The sequence below is a fragment of the Crocuta crocuta genome, unplaced genomic scaffold (genome assembly GCF_008692635.1).
Source record: "Crocuta crocuta isolate KB4526 unplaced genomic scaffold, BGI_CrCroc_1.0 scaffold7, whole genome shotgun sequence".
NCBI classification, from domain to species: Eukaryota; Metazoa; Chordata; class Mammalia; order Carnivora; family Hyaenidae; genus Crocuta; species Crocuta crocuta.
Window position 1 is genome coordinate 6,295,668 of NW_027531904.1, and position 12,177 is coordinate 6,307,844.

Below are 12,177 nucleotides of genomic sequence, written 5' to 3' on the forward strand. Positions count from 1 at the left end.
GCCGGAAGTGGCGGTTACTAAGGCGACACCAAGCGGCAGGCTCAGGTGAGCGTAAGCTCGGCTTTTGGGCTTGGGTTCAGCCCTTTCCCGCGTGTCCCCGGACACCCTTTGATATCTTGGGTCTTCTAGAGGGGGGCTCTGGGAGGCGGGGGGCCGTCTCCCCAGCCTCCGCCGTTCCTGGAGATCCTGGGAACTCAGGAAACCCATGTGGCCTCCTGAATGCAGATTCCCCTGGGGTTTTGTTTGGGGACTTTGGGGCCTAATCATTTCCCACCTCTGTGCCTCGGTTTCCCTTGAGCAACAGCAGCTCCAGAGCTGGGGAAGGAAATGGTTAGAACAGAGATAAGCCAGTTCGTGGCATGTGTTTCTGGCATGGAGAGCTGGGTAAAGTGAGAGAATTTTCTGTTAGGTTTATTGAGTAAGAAGATTGCTATTTGAGAAAGTCCTAGAAGGGCTAACGTGAACACAGTGGAGGCAGACGTTAATGATGATGAAATTGCACCACTGAACGTTACTGAACGTTACTTTTATAGGGCCTGAGGATGTGGAATCCCACCCCTCCCATAGCAGTAATTTTATAAAATGTACCTCCTGTAATCAAAAAGTAAGGTGACCTATTTTTGTAATCTTTATTCCCTTCCCTCAGGTCTGCCCCTAACATTTGCAGGCCCCGAGGTAGGACTACAAATAGAGACCCATGTACCATATGTTAATTTTTTATTTTATTTTCATTATTATTTTTTTAAATGTTTTATTTATTTCTAGGAGACAGAGAGAGAGACAGCGTGAGCAGGGGAGGGTCAGAGAGAGAGGGAGTCACAGACTGAAACAGGCTCCAGGCTCTGAGCTGGCAGTCAGCACAGAGCCTGACGCGGGGCTCGAACCCACGAACCGTGAGATCATGACCCAAGCGAAAGTCGGACGCTTAACCAACCAAACCACCCAGGCGCCCCTATTTTCATTATTTTTAAAGATTTTATTCTTTTAAATTAATTTATTTAAAGAGAGAGTAGGAGGGGCAGTGAGAGAGAATCCCAAGCAGGGCCCTGTGCTGTCAGTGCAGAGCCTGATGTGGGGCTCGATCTCACAAACAGATCATGGCCTGAACTGAAATCAAGAGTCTAATGCTCAACCGACTGAGCCACCCAGGCACCCCAAAGATTTTTTTTAAGTAATCTCTACTTGACCCCAAGATCAAAGCTCCTGTGCTCCACTGACTGAGCCAGCCAGGTGTCTCCCACATACCATATGTTTAAATATTTGGAAGTTTTGAGTCAAGGTAACCCAGTTGTCACATTAGATATGTTCTGTTCTTCTACCTTGTCAAATACACTTTCATGATGATAAGTTCAGTTATTCTTAGCAATAGCACTACGAGGAATGTATCCAAAGGATACAGGAGTACCATTCACAGGGGCACGTGCACCCCAATGTTTATAGCAGCGCTATCGACAATAGCCAAATTGTGGAAAGAGCCCAAATGTCCATCAACTGATGAATGGATAAAGAAGATGTGGTACATATACAGAATGGAATACTACTTGGGAATGAGAAAGAATGAAATCTTGCCATTTGCAACAACTTGGATTGAACTGGAGGGTATTATGCTAAGTGAAATAAGTCAGTCAGAGGAAGACAGATATCACATGTTCTCACTCCTATGTGGAATTTGAGAAACTTAACAGAAGACCGTGGGGGAAGGGAAGGGGGAAAAGAGGTTTCAAACAGAGAGGAAGGGAGGCAAACCGTAAGAGACTCTTAAATGCAGAAAACAAACAGAGTGGATTGGGGGAGGGCAGGGTAGATGGGAAAATGGCTGATGGGCATTGAGGAGGGCACTTGTTGGGATGAGCACTGGGTGTTGTATGTAAGCGATGAATCATGGGACTCTACTCCCAAAGCCAAGTGTACTTGTATACACTGTATATTAGCTAAACTTGACAATGAATTACATTAAAAAAAGAATCCTTGGGCTCCTTGGGATACCCGGAAACACAGCTGGAATACGGTACTGTGGGGAGAGCTGGCCCCCGGTCCTTGCCCACACCCCTTCTCTTCCCATTCCTGGCTCCCATCCACATCACTGGGAGGGACCCTGCATACAATGTGTGGATATTCCAAGCCACATCCAAGTTCTGCCCCTCCCCCTGCAAACAGCCATGCCTTGGCCATCTTTCACGTCTAGGGGTGCACACATTAGCATCTGGGCCTGCCCTCAAGAGAAAGATGGGAAAGAGGTTTGTGCAGGCCTTGGCATCATCTGGGCAGTAAACTTCAGGGGTGTAGGTACCCTTGAACATGGTCTAGACTCCAGAAGGGTGCATCTAGCCTCTGGGTGGGGATAATCTCTTGGCCCCACAAATTATGCGTCCTTTTCAGAAGGAAGTGCTTGGAGGAGAGACAAAGTATTCTCTAAATGTATGTCCCAGGGTAGGGCGATACTGCAGGCAAAGGTATTGAATGCTGCCTGTGTACTGACCACTGTGCTAAGCTCTCAGCCTAGGGTAAAATGTTAGCGGGGGACACAAGTATATAGTAAACACAACACAGTGATATGTTAGATGATAAAGATGAGCACAGGGTGCTTCTAAACACAGATCTATATATTTCCCATACCTATAATTCTGCCTTTTACAATATCAAAGTGAATCATGTAGTATGTAGCTTTTCCTATCTGATTCCTTTCACTTAACATAATCAGTAGTTTGTAATTTTTTGTCGTTAACTAGTATTTCATTGTTGGACCTACCGTAGTTCATTATCTTTGCACTCACTGAACTACATTTGTGTTGTTTCTAGTTTGGGGCAGTTATAAATAAAGCTGCTGTTAATATTTAAGTACAGATTTTCATATGAAGCATAGGTTTTTCTCATGTAACATGTAGGAATGGAATTCCTGTATCATAGGACGAGTGGATGTTCAACTTTGTGAGAAATTGCCAGACTGTTTTCCAAAGTGGCTGCGCTATTTTGTATTCCCACTAAACGTGGGATATGACTGAGAGTTCATCTGTTTGCCTATTGATAAACATTTGGGTTGTTTCCAGTTTGGGGCTCCTACAAATAAAGCCATAATGAACATTCATGTACAAGCCTACGTGTGGATGTATGTCTTGAGTTCCTTTATATCACCCCTAGGAGTGGAATGACTGGCTATAGTGGTAACTTTTTAAGAAGTTGCTAGACTGTTTTCCAAACTGATTGTACCATTTTACCTTCCCAACAGTTGGAAGAGTTCTGGGTCGGGGCGCCTGGGTGGCTTAGACGGTTGAGCGTCCAACTTTCGCTTAGGTCATGATCTCGCGGTTCGTGGGTTCGAGCCCCGCGTCGGGCTCTGTGCTGACTGCCAGCTCGGAGCCTGGAGCCTGTTTCAGAGTCTGTGACTCCCTCTCTCTCTGACCCTCCCCTGCTCACACTGTCTCTCTCTCTCTCTCCTAGAAATAAATAAAACATTAAAAAAAAAAAAAAAGAGTTCTGGGTCCTTTACATCCTTGACAAGGCTTGGTGTGATCTTTTTAGGCATCCTAATACACATGTATTGTGCTTGTAATTTCCATTTCACTAACTAATGGAATTAGTGGAGTTCTCTTCATGTCCCATGTGCCATCGGTATATCTTCTTTAGGTAAGTGTACAAATCTTTGGCCCACTTGAAAAAATTGGGTCATTTCTTATTACTTAGTTTTAAGAATGTGCAAAATATTCTGGACACAAGTGATTTTTCATATATATGACCTGCCACCATTTTCTCCCAGACTGTGAACTATCTTTTATTCTCTGAATGGTGGTTTTTGAAAAGCATACACTTATTTTGGAAAGGTTTAAGGTACCCATTTCTTCTTTTATGGATTGTGCTTCAATGTCATATCTAAGAAATTTTTGTCTAACTGAAGATTGCAAAGGTTTTCTCCCGTATTTTCTTCTAGAAGCTATATAGTTGTAAATTTTACATTTTGGTCTATGATCTACTTTGAATTTTTGCATATGTTGCAAGGTATAGATCAGAGTTCACTTTCCTTTTCATGTGGATATTGAATTGCTGCAGCATTATTTACTGGAAAAAAAGTTATCCTTTTCCCACGGAATTATCTTTGCTTTGTCAAACATAAGCTGCCCCTGCATATGTGAGTCTAATTCTGGACTCTCTATTTGGTTTCACTGATCTATTTGTGTAGCTTGGTGCCAATACCACACTGTGTTGATTACTATAGTTTTATAATAGTCTCGAAATAGGTAGTGTTAGTCCTCTAATTCTGTCCTTCTTTTTCTAAGTTATTTTGGCTATTCTAGGTACTTTGCATAGCCATATGAATTATAAAATGAGCATCTTAATTTCTTAAAAAAAAAAAAAAAAGGCCAGCTGGACTATCATAGGGATTGTGTTGAATTTTAGATTTGGGAAGAATGGACATCTTAACAAAATTGAGTCTTCCAACCCACAAACAAGGTATCTCAATCCATTCACTTAGGTCTTCTTTAATTCCTCTCGGCAATATTTTACAGCTTTCCATGCACAGGTTTTATACAACGTTTGTCAGATTTATCCCCATTTCAGTTTCGATACTATTAGAGTAGTATTTTTAAATTTCAGCTTTTGATTTTTGTTGCCAGTATACAGAAATACAGTAGGTTTTTGTATATTGAACTTATATCCTGCAACTTTGCCAACCTCATTTACGAGTTTTAGTAGATTTCATTAGATTTCCTATATAGAGCATTGTATTATATAGGAATGAAGACAGCTTTACATCTTCCTTTCTGATCTGGATAAAACAGCTTCATCGTCCCCCAAAACTCCCGCATGCTATCCTTTTTTAATTATATCCTCCCTTCACCTATAACTCCCAGCATCTACTGATCTGTCCCCTGTTACTCATTTTGCGTTTTCTAGAAATGCCATATAAATAGAATCACTGCACATAAATTTTGAGACTGCTTTCTCTCACTGAGCATAATGCCTTTGAGATTCATCCATATTTGTGTGCATATCAGTAATTTTTTACTTTTTATTACCAAGTAGTGTTCCATTATGTGGATACACCACTATTGATTTATCCACTTACCCAGTGAAGGCTACTTGGATTGTTTTGGATTTTTGGCAATTATAAACAGAGCCACTATAGACATTTGTGTACAGGCTTTTGTGTGAGTCTAAGCTTTCATACTCCTAGAGTGGATACCCAGGAGTACATTTGCTGTGTCACATATAAATACATGTTTAACTTCATGAGAAACTGCCAATTCCTTTTCCAGGGTGGGTATCATTTTTTATTCCTGTGCATTTGCTCTGCATCTTCATTAGTATTGCCAATATTTTGATTTTTATTTTAGCCATTCTAACAGGTATGTAGTAGTGGTCTGTAGGTTATTAGGAAGTGTGTTATTTTTGAAGTTTTGCATCTTTCTAAATACCTTTCTGTTACTTCTAAAATACTTCTGAGTGGTCAGAAAACATAGTCTGTATGACTTGAGTCCTTTTAAATTTATTAAGACTTGGCTTATAGACCAGAATACGACTTGTCTTGGTAAATATTTCATGTGTACTTAAAAAAGAAGTGGTGGGGCGCCTGGGTGGCTCAGTCGGTTGAGTGTCCGACTTCGGCTCAGGTCATGATCTCACAGTTCATGAGTTCGAGCCCCGCATGGGGCTCTGTGCTGACAGCTCAGAGCCTGGATCCTGCTTAGGATTCTGTGTCTCCCTCCCTCTCTGACCCTCCCCTGCTCATGCTGTCTCTCTCTTTCTCAGAAATAAACATTTAAAAAAAGAAAAAGAAGAAGCGGTATACTGCTGTTGTTGGGTAGAGTGTTCTAGAACAGTGCTCCACTGCCCTCTCACTGGTGCTTTCCTTCAGGAAATCTGCTGCTGTCCTTTATTTTTTTTCCTTTATTCATGTCTTACCCCCCACCCCCGCCCCTGGCTGCTTTTCAAAATTTGTCTTTATCACATCTTTAGTTTTGATCACGATGTGCCTTGGTATACATTATTCATGTTTTGTTTCCTCAGGACTTGTTTTTCTTCGTGGATCTGTGAGTTTATAGTTTTCATCAAACTTAGAAATATTTTGCCTATTTCTACAGATTTTTTTTGTCTCTTCCCTCCTTTGGGGATTTCAACCACACATATTAGGCTACTTCAGGTACTCCCACACCTCACTTTATTTTTTTTTCTCTCTCTGTTTCATTTTATTTCTATTGCTGTATCTTTAGATACACTAATCTTCTGTCCATCTCATTTGTTTTGCTCTGAAAGCTTGTGATTAAGCTAATCAAATGTGTTCTTCATCTCAGACATTATAGTTTTCATCTCTAAAAGTTCAGTTTGGGTTACTTTGTATCTTCCACATCCCTGCTTCACCTTTCCTCTTGGTTTTTGAACATGTGGATTATAAATATATATAAATATATATTGTATATATATAACAGTTATAAACTTTTTTTTGGTCTGCTAATCTAATAGCTATGTTGATTATGAGTCAGCTTTTATTAATTGATTTTTCTCTTTATTATGGCTGTGTTTTCCTGCCTCTGCATGCCAGGTAATTTTTTAAAATAAAAAAAAAATTTAATGTTTATTTATTCTTGAGGGACAGACAAAGTATGAGTGGTGGAGGGCTAGAGAGAGAAGGAGACACAGAATCAGAAGCAGGCTCCAGGCTCTGAGCTGTCAGCACAGAGTCCCATGTGGGGCTTCAACTCACAAGCGGGGACATCATGACCTGAGCTGAAGCTGGATGCTTAACCGACTGAGCCACCCAGACGCCCCAATGTTTATTCTTTTTCGAGAGAGAGAGAGAGACAAAGCATGAGCCGGGGAGGGGCAGAGAGAGAGGGAGACAGAGTCCGAAGTAGACTGCAGGCTCTGAGCTGTTAGAACAGAGCTGAACACGGGGCTCAAACTCACAACCATGAGATCATGACCTGAGCTAAAATCTGACGCTTAACCGACTGAGCCACCCAGGCACCCCAGGTTATTTTTTTTTATTGGGTCCCAGATATTTCCTTCATTGGATGCTGGATATTTCTGTATTCCTATAAATATTCCTGAGCTCTGCTTTGGTATGCAGTTAAGTTACTTAGCAATAGTTTGATCTTGTAACTTCTTTTTTCTTTTTAATTTTTTAAAATATTTATTTATTTTTGAGAGAGAGAGAGAGAAAGAGAGAGATAGCGGCAGACTGCAAGCAGGGGAGGGGCAGAGAGAGAGGGAGAGACAGAATCAGAAGCTGGTTCCAGGCTCTGAGCTGTCAGCCCAGAGCCCAATGTAGGGCTCAAACCTACACACTGTGAGATCATGACCTGAGCCGAAGTCGGACACTTAACTGACTAGCCACCCAGGCACTCCTGATCTGGTAACTTCTAAGATTTGAGGGCTAATTTTCCCCACTACTTGGCAAGACTCTTCTGAGCACTCCACCTAAAGTTTGTGAATTATGAAGCTTTCCATTCTCTCTGCCGGAAACAGGCATTATTCCCGACCCTGTGGGAGCTCAGGTTACTGGTCTACCAATTATTTCAGGTGGTTCTTTTTCTCATATTCAGACAGCTAGCTCCTCTACCCATGAGCCGGGAACAGCACAGGTGTGCCCTAGCAGGTGAGGAAAGATTGACGGCAGCAAGTTTTTACAAGATTTCCACAGCCCCCAGCGCTTTGACAGTGCAGGACCCCGCGTGCTACATTAAATGCCTTCATTTAACTACAATAGCTGAAAGCCTTTTTAAATACTCTGCACAGTTCTGAGTTTTATAAAGTACCGATTACTTCTTCCTTTCCACGAATGGAAACATGATGCCCACACACAGTCTGGAGCCAGTAACCTTATACTATTTCTGTGAGTGTTGAATAATTTTTATTTTGTGAGGATTTTGTGTTGTTTTCATCAGTTTTCAAGTCTCAAACATTTCTGTGCCCCTAGCAAAATCTCACGGTCCCTGGGCCCACCGTGCTTACAGGACTCATGGTGGGCAGCAGCGGGCCTAGAGAGAAAGGAGCAAATGAGGCAGCAGGGAATTGAAGTGCTCCCCGGCATCTGGTCGGAGGCGGGGGAAAGGAAGGAGAGTGGACGCGGCTCACCCCCCAGCTGGCCTGGGCACAGCCATGTGCAGAGATGGGGGAGGCAGGAGAATTTAGGAGGAAGGTTGACGTCTAGTTGGGACAGAAATAGACACTTTCTTAGCAGGAGATGGAGAAGGGTGACCAGGATACCAGATTCCTCTCCCTGCACCATACTGCGCACACATCATCTTGGGCTGGCCTGGAAGATGCGACTTGTCCATGCCCATTTCTACTGCTGTCCTTACTCATATGAAGAGCATATAACCACACGCACATGATATCCATACGAATAGAGTCCTGTGATAAATAAGAAAGTTCCCGTCTCTAGAATAAACAGTCCCCATGGGCCCGTTTCAGCGCTAGAAAGGATGATGTGCTATCTTCTGGTAACTTCCCCTGTTTCTCAAAGTACCTTTGCTTGCTCTCTTGATCAGCTTTTCAGAGTTTCAGAGAAGTTTCTGGTGCCAGCTTCTGCCATGTCATCCCCCAAAGGAAGTAAAGGCCGTAAGATAAAGCTCTCCAGCTTCGTCCAAAAGGTACCGCTGGAGGTGCCGTCCCCAGCAGAGCATGACTGGCCTAAGGACGACGAAGAGGATTTTGCCTTCAAAGATTCAGAGCAGGAGCTGGACTTCCTGCCTCAGCCTTACCGAATGATCAACAAGATGGTGAACCTGCTCTTTGACCAGACTTGGGAAGTGATCATGAGGAAGGATGTGGTGAGGGAAGCAGAGAAGGGCCAGGCCCCGCTTGCCACCAGCTTCCCTCCGCTCATAGAAAGCAAGGTATGGGGCCGCTGACCAGGAGACCCTGCTTCCCAGCCGAAGGCTAATAAATGAAAACGTCTGATCCGGGGAAGGAACTCCTCTGAGAAACCTTCATTCAATACAGCAGGGGCATTTTTGAAAGATTACAAGCATGCTGTCGTTGATGAAAATGGATCTCATAATTGCCCCAGGGGGGGAATGGGCGTTCTGGCTAGCTGAAGATTGTACGGAAAGTCTTTCATATTCTGTTGTTATTTAAGAATATCTCTGAACGTATTCATCACCCTCTTGCTTGATGGTTGAGAATCTGCCAGTGCCTCGGCTATAGCTCTTTCTGCAGAGTTCTAGATGAAAAAAAGTACAGGCAATGGGGCCACGTGTCCACTCCTTGGAGGGCTCGTGGTCAGGGTTAGTGTTGTGAATGTGTACTTGTTTTCCACTTACTTGTTTTCCCCGGCTCCTTTCCCCTAAAAGTAGAACTGCAACGACTGTCTGGATGCTTGGGCAAGATATTTAGATGAGCACTATTTGGGGCGATATTCTATCCAGGAAGGGCGCGCATGCCTCTTTGGAAAGTCAGCTCATATTCTTGCAGATGAGGGCATGGGCAGCTGAAAATCATTCCTTTTTTTTTTTTTTTTTCTGTTTTTGTTTTCCCAGCTCAACAAAATGCCAAACTGTATGGCTGTTTCCCAAGACTATGTGTTCATTGGAGGAGCCAAAGGGTTCTCCATCTATAATCTGTATGATGCTAAACGGCTATACGTCTGGGAGAAACTTAAGGTTGACGTCACTTCCATCTGGGCCGCAGATTTGGGGAATGAAATACTTATTGCTCCCGTGGATGAAATGGGTACTCGTTCTTTTTATTTATTTATTTTTTAGCCTAATTTATAGGTATCTATAGACTGTTCAACTAAATCTCCTTTCCTGGTAGGGGTGAGGCCAGATATGGCAAGTTCTCCCTGGCCACGTAGCATGAACTAACGCCTACAGAACAGGATGGCGTGCCAAGCACTATTCTAACGTTACACATAGCTTGGCCCATTTAACTCTCGCAACAGCCATAGGAGGTAAGAACAGTTTATTATCCCTGTTTTCCAGAAGAGGCATCTGAGGCATCGAGGTTAAAGAACTCACTGGAGGTAATGTAGAAGGCAAAGGGTACAGGCAGGATTTGAACCAGCCACCGTGGACCCAGAGTCCCCACCCCTTGGGTGCTCAGAAATCTCACTGCTCCTAGAAACCAGGGATTGTTTCAGCCAGAAGGTGAACCCGGCCTTCCTGAGGACTGTCATATATGGAGCCATAGCCAGGGTCCCGGGGAATCCTGTTTCCGCAGGAGAGTGACCTGACCAGACTGGCATTTTAGGAAGGACACCATGGTAGGAGTCTGAAAAATCAAAATGAGAGGCAGAGACGGGGTCGTGCAGGAGTCTGCTGGTCCAGGGTTGCGATTCTCTACTATTCCCAAGTGAACCCATCTTTTGCTGGTTAAAAAAAAATAGTAATAGTAAAAGGCAGGGAGGGACCCAAGAACTGCTGCATTCATCGAAGAGGGAAACTGTGAAGGTCTGAACCAAGGCACAGGCTGGTAAAGTGACAGGAAATATGGTGCTGTGGTCATGTAAGTATCCGTTGGGGAAGTGAGGCGAGGGATATATGGCAACTCTGTACTCTTTTTGCAACTTTTCTTTAGGCCTAAATTAGTTCAAAATAAAAAGCTTAGGGGCGCCTGGGTGGCTTAGTCGGTTAAGCGTCCGACTTTCGCTTAGGTCATGATCTCGCGGTTCGTGGGTTCGAGCCCCACGTCAGGCTCTGTGCTGACTGCCAGCTCGGAGCCTGGAGCCTGTTTCAGAGTCTGTGACTCCCTCTCTCTCTGACCCTCCCCTGCTCAGGCTGTCTCTCTCTCTCTCCTAGAAATAAATAAAACATTAAAAAAAAAGAAACAAAATAAAAAGTTTAAGGAATGAAAAGGTAAACGTAATGGCAAAACTCAAGGAGAGCGGTAGAATACGCACATGGGGTAGGAGAGCGGGGATGTGAGTGGGGAAGTGAGAAAAATGACTCCTCCTCCCTGCCTTGGATAATGGGGTGGACGAGGGTGCCATTCCTTGACAGCAGGAGAATAAGGCCTCAGTGGTCTGAGCTGAAGAATTCCATCTGAGCACGCGCAGCCTTGGAGCAGCAGGAGGGGAATGTTATACTCAGGAGGAGTGTGGCCGAAAGATTGGATCGCGTCTATCGCACTGCATTACGTCTGCTGGGTTTCACCTCCGTGTGACCCTCAGTGCGATGCACTTGAAGGCAGAGCGTGCCCCTGCTGTCCCCGGCACATATGTGGTCATGGAGCAGACATCCCTCAGATGCTTATCGGGTTGAGCTAGACCTGCTTGCACAGTGGGCCCTGTGCCTTTGCCCTTCTGGATTATGGGTGCCGGGGCAAGTTATGGGTGTCTTCCAGAGGCTTCCAGGACAAGAGGAGAGGCCAGGGTAGGCAGGGAGGACCCAGGAGGGAGAAGAGCCTGAACATGTCAGGAGAGGGGTGGGGGAAGGCAGGGAGACTGGGATCAGCATGGGCTGTGGAGGGGCTGGGAGGAGGCCGAAGAACCCGTGAGCGCACGATGATGATTCAGAAAGTCAGATATAAAATCCCACTTCTTCCCCGACTCATTGGTCTGTCACTGATCTTTCTGTTTCAGGTATTGCTAGACTGTTTTATTTTTATAAGGATGGTCTTTTCCTAATCAAAGCCATCAATGAAGTGGTAAGTTCCTGTTCTTTTACCTATAGCTGGGCTAAGAGCTGTAGCAGATGAAATTTACTTTCCATATGGAGGTGATGACGTATGTCCTAGAGTAGAAAGATAGCCACTCTCTGGACAGAGCGCCTCCTCCAAGAGATCTGATTAAAAGATGCCCCCCATCTGAGGGTACATGCTGAATGCCTCGGATTCATTTACTATGTTGTCCAGAGAAGAAGATACTAAGAGACTCCAATCCAGATTGAGCACCAGACCAATATATGCAACAACTACTTACAAGTCCTAAATATTCCAGGCTGCTTCGCATCCTGTCCCTCTGCTGGGAGTGTTCTCATTGCCTCCCTGCCTACCATGTGCACCTGTTAAGTCTCCCTCCTTCCTTACATGTCCTCCAAGACCAGCTCAAATATATCCTCCTCTGAGATACTTTCCCTCATATGCCCAGAGGACCGGTCTCTCCCTCCTCTGTCCACCCCCATACAGCACGACTTTCTCCACCCTCCATACCCGTTTGTTTGTATGACTGCTGCTTCTCTCGGACATAACCTTCCTGAGGGCAGGGGACACTATTCACCCATGGGTCCCTTGCCCCTAGCA

At 44.4% G+C, this 12,177-nt stretch overlaps 1 protein-coding gene across 2 annotated transcripts in view; it reads left to right on the plus strand.

The window, feature by feature from the left end:
* The window catches only part of WDR93 (WD repeat domain 93), a 47,511-nt gene continuing 35,334 nt past the window's right edge, over positions 1–12,177 (plus strand). The window contains exons 1-4 of one of the 2 annotated variants that reach the window (XM_077774376.1): positions 1–45; positions 8,487–8,834; positions 9,477–9,669; positions 11,519–11,583. In XM_077774376.1, coding sequence (XP_077630502.1) covers positions 8,529–8,834; positions 9,477–9,669; positions 11,519–11,583 — 564 coding nt within the window. In that variant the 5' untranslated portion in view covers positions 1–45; positions 8,487–8,528. The remainder of the gene's footprint in view (positions 46–8,486; positions 8,835–9,476; positions 9,670–11,518; positions 11,584–12,177) is intronic. The other variant, XM_077774375.1, reaches the window with a different exon arrangement.